General features: G+C 49.3%; 1 protein-coding gene across 1 annotated transcript; it reads right to left on the bottom strand.

Moving 5' to 3' along the window:
- Positions 1–2,892: 2,892 nt before the first annotated feature.
- On the bottom strand, positions 2,893–7,095 carry LOC149334856 (endothelin-converting enzyme 2-like). The gene is made up of 2 exons (XM_089553681.1): positions 5,428–7,095; positions 2,893–3,259 (listed from the first exon to the last, which is right to left on the bottom strand). Exons 1-2 carry the CDS (start codon positions 7,035–7,037, stop codon positions 2,893–2,895), a joined length of 1,977 nt encoding a protein of 658 aa, XP_089409807.1. The 5' UTR covers positions 7,038–7,095.
- Positions 7,096–8,134: the final 1,039 nt, after the last annotated feature.

Below are 8,134 nucleotides of genomic sequence, written 5' to 3'. Positions count from 1 at the left end.
CTACTGATTCTTGCTCACCACAGAATGCGCAGACGGGAGAAAGCGCCAAACCAGACCTGTGCAAATCAAAATTAAGCGTGGGATCCGGCAGTGCAGCCTAGATAGAGAGACCTCAAACTGCCGTGAATGACATGATTTCCTGCTCCACGAATACCTGAGATTGAGGAAATCATAAGACGTTAAAATAGATTCAGGTGTCATGCTAAGTAAAATACTTCGCCGAAACCTCGCTGCTGTGATGTACGCTGTAGCCGGGAGGATAGGTAGCACGGGGTCATTGAGGGACGCGTTTGCCAGGCTATCATCAATTTCATTGACTGTCATACTGCTATGACCAGGTACCCATATCATATGTACAAGGCTCAAATCTGGAGGGAGCAATGATAGGAAGGTGTTTAAGATTGGAGAATCCACAGCCGAAGCAAGAGACGAGCACAAAGAAAAAGAGTCTGTAATGACAGCCACTGCAGAGAAAGATGGGTCTAGTTTGCGAAGCCTCCGCCAGGAACTCTGCTTGGAAAATTGGGGTGAAATCCGGTAGGCGCACAGAAAAAGACCAATCTAGAAGCGGGCAATATATTCCCACCCCTGCCTTTTCATCACATTGGGAGGCGTCAGTAGCAATCGCTATAGGTAGGCTTTGTAAATGGCCTTCTGACAATCCATTTAAAATACGGGGTACGTAGTAAATGCTTAGAATTTTTGGGGAAAATGTCATCATAGACAATTTTCACGGAAGACCCACTGTTCTGTGTCGAAACTGAGGGGTATGAAATCTAGGCCAGTGGACCCCAAAAAAAGGAGGTCGATTGGCAACAAAAAACGGGCAAGGATCGGTGGAAACTTGTGTCATATATCCTGAGGTACGTCTGAACAATGAGAAACTTAAATCTAGATAATAAAGGTAAATCGGGCTTCAAGGTAAAACACGTAGTTAGCTGCAAATTTGGGGAGCCCAAGGCACAACCGAAGCGCCTCCAGTTCCAGAAGAACGGGTGGGCGAATTTTGTAAGCAGTTGTACCAGAAAGAAGCGCTGATCCCAGTTCTAAAATTGGTCGGACGTACACAACATAAATCATTAAAAGTGCATCTCTCCGCATTCCAGACCGGGGATTACCGGAGGGAGGGGGGGGGATATTTAATCTACGTAACATGCCCACAGCACGAGCCCCTTTTGCAGCAACATGCGCCATGCGAGGTTGTCGTCATAAATGACAAGATATATTAAATACTTAACTTGAGGAATATTTTGTCGCTTTTAATTTGAATTCGACTCTCGAGGTCGGCACGTGCATTCCATATGGAACATTTTGGACGGAAACCAATTTGAAGGCGCATGAGGATATTTTCGCGGTCCACAATCTCCGAAACACGCAGGAGTACGAAGCTTTCAATTAATTTAACCACGTTGATGTCAATGAAATAGGTCTAATATTTTCCAGAGAATAGCCGCCCCCATTATTTCTAGGGGAAGGAATCACTTTGGCGAGTTTCCATTCAGGAAGAATCCAAGCATGTTTGATCGAATAATTTACCAGCTGTAATAAAAAATTAGGAGACTCCTCAAAGAGGATCTTTATCATTTTTGATGTTACCCTATCAGGTCCAGGAGCAGCACGTGGTAAAATCATCACTATCAGGGAAAGTTCTAAAAGGGTAGAATGCAGACTAAGAAGCAGATCTTTCACTTGTATCTTTTTTTTCAGTTTTTTTCGCCGTGCAGCTCGGAGCGTGTAGCTTTGCCACGCAGCTGGACAAGAAATAAAGCTAGCGCACAGGTCGACTTCAATGACGTAGACATGACGGCGGATGCAGAGCAGAGAATCATTATAAATGAAACCGCATCTTTGACGGGAGTAGTACGTTTAACAACAAAAACAGGCTTTACATGAGAGACAATCGAAGGCCACCAAACAAAACCCGGCAACTGTCTTGGCACAACACTAGGTGAGCGGGAGTGGCAAGCGGCGTTTCGTTTGCATTGTCAAGACCACTGACTGCTGTGACAATGCACGAGGATTCGGCTGCAGAGATGCGAGCCTATGCTTGCATCCTTGCAAATATTACGCGCATATCCTCCTCCTCGCTATTCTTTCGGCAAATTTAAACGCGGGAAGGAAGCATTAAATGACTTCAGACAGTGTGCAGCTGCTTCCCCGACCACTGCCCGTTTAGAAAGTACAGCAGCCTAATTTAAACCGGGCAGCAAGAGACACATTGCGTCACTATGCGGGAGCTCTGTGGGGCACAGGCATCATGCACAAAAGAAGTCACGTGCATTTTCAATCACAGAACCGACACCCTGAAGAAGTCAAGACCCGTCCGCTTGTTTTAAACAATTATATAAACTTAACAAGAATACCACTGATATTAAACAAAACATACGTTTGAGAAACATGTAATAGAGTTGTTTGAATTTGATGTCTATTGTATGCAAGCTAACTTCGCTGTCGTGACATTTGTTGCGTGAATTTGTGCTACTCACTTTTGTCAAAGCGTCCGCTGTCAGTTATTGGGAGGTGGGGCTAGTCAAGCTACTAATGTGTAGCTTTTTTCCCACCTACCCTACCACATCTCATGTTTCGATTTTTGCTTTGTGGTAAAATAAACTTCAACTTCAAACATACATGTGGATGGGGCGAGTAAGGCCCAGGAAAAACAAAAAAACAAGCAAACTCACGGATTTTGTGAGCGTGCGCATGAATGGCAGGCGAGTTATTGTTTTTACCATCGATAACGAAACAAAGCTTCTTAATTGATTTCTGGATCGTTAAATAAGCCGTTTGAATCGCAAAAAATTCTTTCCGTCCAGTCTTCGAATCTACCTCGTTTCTTCGGTAAGTGCGGTGTCTGAAAAGACCGCAGCGCCCTCCATCCCACAGCGGAGGGCATTAACGTGAGCTCCCGAAGAAGGAGCACTTGGTGTCGGGATTCATGGCCGTGCCGCGGGCGCAGCGGAATGCGTCAGCGAAGGGCGCGAAGTTTCGCACCGCCTTGTTGCAATCGACGCCCCGCTCGCGCGAGCACGTCATGTAGCAGAGGGTCATGAAGAAGGCCTGATCGCCCGACAGTCCTGCCGGCAGCCTCTGCGAAATGTCGTCCTTCGCGTCCACGACGGAGGCACGGTACGCGGCGTAGGCGACCTCGAGCGCGGGGACCTCGGGAAACACGCTGCTGCCACCTTTGCTGTCGCCCCGCTGTCCGCTGTCCGCCGACTTCAAGCAGCCGTCCTTGACCGCAAACGCTGCCGTCGAGTTCCTGCAGGCCATCGCGGGTTTTTGAGCTCCAAATCAATGAGAAGAACTTTAGTTTGGGCTAGTTGGTTCATGATTCAACTTGCAACTGAATTTTATTTCGCGCCAAACCCGCCTTTATGTAAGCCAACACGCCGTAACATCCGTGTAATCACGCACACGCAGTAGAATAGATCTCTGAGAGATATCTAACACATGAAGCACAATAGCAACCACGTAACATACTATCATGGCTATCCGAAAAAAAAAAAACCCAACAAATGTATAGCAAACAGCTCTACAACACTAAACAGTCACGACCAAGCAACTCTTAAACACCGAAAACGATACAAATGCATGAGTGATACGAGATGACCAACAAGAAACGTGGAAAAAAAGGTGAAGAATGAAGCGTTAAGACCAAAGTAGTGTCAAAGGTAAAAAAAGGGGTGAAATGGATGATGAGTGCAAAGCCTTAAAAATTGGAAACGAACAACCAGCAGCCATATGAATGATAACCGATGACCAACTAGAAGTATGAAAAAGGATGAACGCGGAGCTCAGACCAAAGTCGTCAATGAGCTTTGCGCAAACAACTGGGCCTGTTGATAGATTTGCGTCATTGCCGACGCAGGCGCGGAACCGAATACAAGAAGCGACGCCGCAGTTGGCGTAGACAGGACACTACTGCTGAACCAGACCGGACAGGTACTCATGTGCATCCAACGAAGTAGGCAGGACATCTGTCCACTCGTTGTGCACTATTAATCCGAAATTAATTAGCTGTGCGGGTGAGGTCCTCGTCTGTCAGTTCAACGTATACAGTCGGTCTGTTTTGTTCTATTGCCGTATCCTGTCTAGTACACGGTGTAAGAAGTAGCTGGTCTAGTACTTCGTCAGCTCCATCTTTTCCACTTAAGTCCACAAAGCTCAAAATTGTACTTTGTGTGATCCGAAACCGTACCGCACTTTAACGAAATAACCACTCAAGCATGACCACGGGTGACGCCTGCTCGAAATCTCGCACTCCCCAGAACACGCAGCTGCTGACCGAGCTAATCTGCGCAGAATTCTCATTCGACCACAGGTAAACGGGAGAGGTTACGTCATATGACAAAGAAAAGGAAAGTGCCACAAGCTGCTACATCTTAAAAACAACGCGATTCGATATATTGCTCTGCCATGGAGACGTGCTAATACATCGGTTTTAACAGTGTTGTTGAGAGGAGTATGTGAAGCAGGGCCGAGGTCCAAGAAGGCAGAGACAGTGGATTAAAAGTAACTGTTTAATGACGCTCAGTGTATGCGCCCGGTGGGTATTGGACCACGCATAAAAATAGGGGGACACTTACACTCCGCCTTATGACTCGATAGAGTTAATCGGTCATTTCAGCGGACTCTCTTCGGATGCGGACCCTGAGCAATAAAACGGAGACTATAAGCACAACGGGCTTTACACTTAATAGCGTTCGCGCGCCATCTATTGTAGCGGCGTACATAGATCGCGAGGTTTTCGCGACGGCCATCGCATGTCGGCGCCACTATGCCACATCAAGCAAAGAGGATATCGTGGAGGATATGCACTGTGCTCATGGAGAAAGGAAAATTTAGATCTTTTCCTTCCTCCATGACTCTGCTACTACCTTAACTACTTGCGTAATACGGACCCCTGCAATTTACACGCTTCTTCATCATACAGTCATAAGAGCCATTTTTCGTGAAACACGACAGGACACCAATATAAACCTTCGCTTGTGCCCACCAAGCAGATATAATTAACTTGGAAGCAGATAGAATTTACTTAATAAAATTACTCCGCATTAGGAAATTTAATCCACATTACGTCATGTTTCTTGATTACTTTCATTGCGCAGATCCGCGTTTGACGTTTAGTTTCGCGGCAAAACGCCAACGCGAGGTCACCAATTTTTCCGCTGAACGGGGCCCTGGACGCTTTCGACAGCCTCGAATGTAAGGGAACCGCTTGATGCATGTAGACATGAGTCATCTACAAACGAAAGGGTTTACTACACCGGTTCTAGCTGCTTAGTGTCATGACAGATGGCGCAACAGTAACTGACGAGGGTCAAGCATGGCCAAGGCATGAGCTGCACCGCAAACCTCACGTTGTGAAGTAAGGCGACGAAGCTCGAGCCGGGAATGAGGAGAAAGTAACGAATTATTTTCCGTTACCTGGACAGAAACGAGTCGCCGAACGTTCCGTTTGGGTGCCACTTGAGCCCCTGACTGTCCAAGGCCTTCACTAAGCTCAGCGCCATCAAGAAGCCGAGGCCCCCGTAGAACATGGCCTTTGTCCCGTCAGCGTAGTACAAAGGGTTGGTCGCTGCGCCCACCGCCACTCTCACGGTTCGGAGGGGCCCGTCGTAGTAGTGGTACGGCAGAGCGTAGTTTACCGGGTAGCCGAAAGCGTCCGCGTCCGCCAGCGAGTGGTACTTGGCGGCCGTGCTGCGGCTCGCCGTTACCCAGTAGTCGACGAACGACAGGCCCCCGCTGGGAAACGTTTCGTAGAGTTGCTCGAGTGTGCCGTTCACGAGGTACTGGTCGGGCGGCCACAAACGCAGGCGCGTGGAAGCCATCTTCTCGGCGGCAAGGAGCCGGCTCGCTTCGTCCATCCAGGGCGTTGCGTTGGCCATGGCCGCCGCTGCAGAGACGAGACTGCCGAATCCAGCGTTGATGAAGGCGCGCTGTTGCCGCGACATGCGCGTTACCGAGTACAGCGAGACGACCAAGAGGCTGTACAAGGACTCGACGAAACGCTCGCAGAAATACGGCTTGTACTTGTTCGCGGCGGTGTCGGTGCCGTAGCGAATGACGAGGAGGCGATAGTCGGCGGCCGGCGCGCAGAGCTGCACAAAGGACCAGGCGATGAGCTCCATCATTTGGGTGTTGTTGTACTTGGCGAACACCTGCCCGAAGGTCCTGAAGAAGCCGGCGTCACTGAGCAGAACCAAGTCCCCGGATGCTGCCTCTGGATCCAGCTTCAGCTGCTTCAAAGCTTGGAGCCACTGCTCCGACTCTAGGGACGGAGTGTGCGCGCCCATGCTCGCTACTGGCGTCATCAGGGGTTGCAGGACTGGAGGCATTCTGGCAGCGTAGAGGCTGTTGAGTACGTCGCCCTCCATTTCGTACATTGCTGTAATGGCAGCATGGTCAAGCGCAGGCTTGTCGCGTCCGTGTGCAAGGTGGTTGTAGAAGGACGTCCAGTAGCGCACGTACTCGTCCGCCCTGGAACTGAGGTGATGCTGCCTCATGAGTGGTATAAGAGGGCCCGGATCTATGAAGAAGCGCCAGCTTAGCGCCGACGCCGATCGAGGCTCTCTGATTCGCAGCCAGATCGGCAGCTGCCACTTAAATGCTAGCGTCATCAGGACATCGAGTGCCCTGGCGCTCCGGGCCTCCGGCGCCTCTGGCCAAGGAACTCTGAGGGTGTCTTGGAACTCGCGAAATTTGTTTATGTCGGAACCGTACTGAGACGGCTCGTCCACGCAAACCGAGTACATGAGAAAGGGTTTGCGTCCGGCGTGAAGAGTTCTCGAGCCGTCGCGGAGCATGCCGAGGAAGGACGGGAACCAGGATTTGCGGACGTCGTCCATAGCCGACTTGGAATAGTGGAGGTAGTCGGAGCTCTGACGCTTAAACCAGGAGGAGCAGACGTAGGCGCTGAAGTTCTGGCACGGATCGATGCTTTGGTTCAGGTCAACGGTGAGGAGCCTGGCGTGCCGGATGCAGCCTTCAGTCTGGCAGAAGCGGTTCGGAGGCTTCGGCGTCACGCGCAATACCATCTGCACTAGGATCAAAAGCACGAATACCACGATTGCGAAGAAGCAGGCAGCGCCAGCGATGCTTCGCTTCTGGACTGGCACTTGGGTCGCGGCGGGCGGAGAAATAGGTTTCGACTGAAAAAAAAAAAGCAATGCAGTTTGATCAAAATGGCTGCGTGGGTTAGCGCCGAGTCACTAGCGCGGATTGTTATGATTAGTGCGTCATAAGGAAACCTATGATTTTAGATGTCAAACATGCATGCTTCCAGCAGTTCGATGGACGGGGGAGCACTGGAATGTAAACACAAGTACACCTATTTTGGCTTGGCTTCAACGGTACTCAGGGGTCGAGGTAAGGCTGTCCGGTCAACTACAGTGGCTCTCTTAGAATGACGATCTGCTAAATTCCGCTAAATTCTGTCAGCCGCAGTTATCAGGAAACAGGCGTGAGTACACCGTTCATGTGAGGAAGTCATACGAGACACACTGTCGTAGTTCGAATGAGTTACGTAGGAAATGGACTGGCCCGCAATGTGTTATGAGTAACAATTGACTGACATTCTGCCTAAGTTGGCTACCGTTTTCCAAAACCTAGAAGGACGGCTCGTCTTTTCTCAAGACCTGTTCATTTACAAAGGCTCAGGAAATATCGACAAGCTCTTCTAATTTGTGGGGCCGCCAGCACGCGCTGCATGGCGGTGAGCATTAAAATCTACCGCGGCAAATTTAAATTGACTTGGTACACCACGCACTGGTTTCCTTACGGCCGTCACAGTCTTCGGTGCGAGCGCAGGAAGCATTTTATGTTTATTTTATGGTTATTTGATCTTGCAAGTTTCAGCAGAGGCAGTAAGAAAGCCATGTGGTAAACACGTTGTGGCACGTGATTCAATTCACAGTTGTGACTTCAGGTATAAGGTATATATAACGAGAGCTGTGCGCTTTACTTAGACGCTATGGAGGAAGGAGAGCTCGCTGAGGAACGCATGTATAGTGATGTACAGTCTTTGTCAAAAGTAACCAGGCTGTATGGTTTGCTTCTCACTCGTATAGTAGAGTCCTCACGGCTTCCCTAAAGATCAAAAAGTTATTTGAAGGTGAGAAGAGGGGTTCTTCTT

This window comes from Amblyomma mixtum, chromosome 7 (genome assembly GCF_055824585.1).
Source record: "Amblyomma mixtum isolate Tamu chromosome 7, ASM5582458v1, whole genome shotgun sequence".
NCBI classification, from domain to species: domain Eukaryota; kingdom Metazoa; phylum Arthropoda; class Arachnida; order Ixodida; family Ixodidae; genus Amblyomma; species Amblyomma mixtum.
Note: the sequence above shows the minus strand (reverse complement) of the source record. Positions and strands in the feature narration are given on the sequence as shown.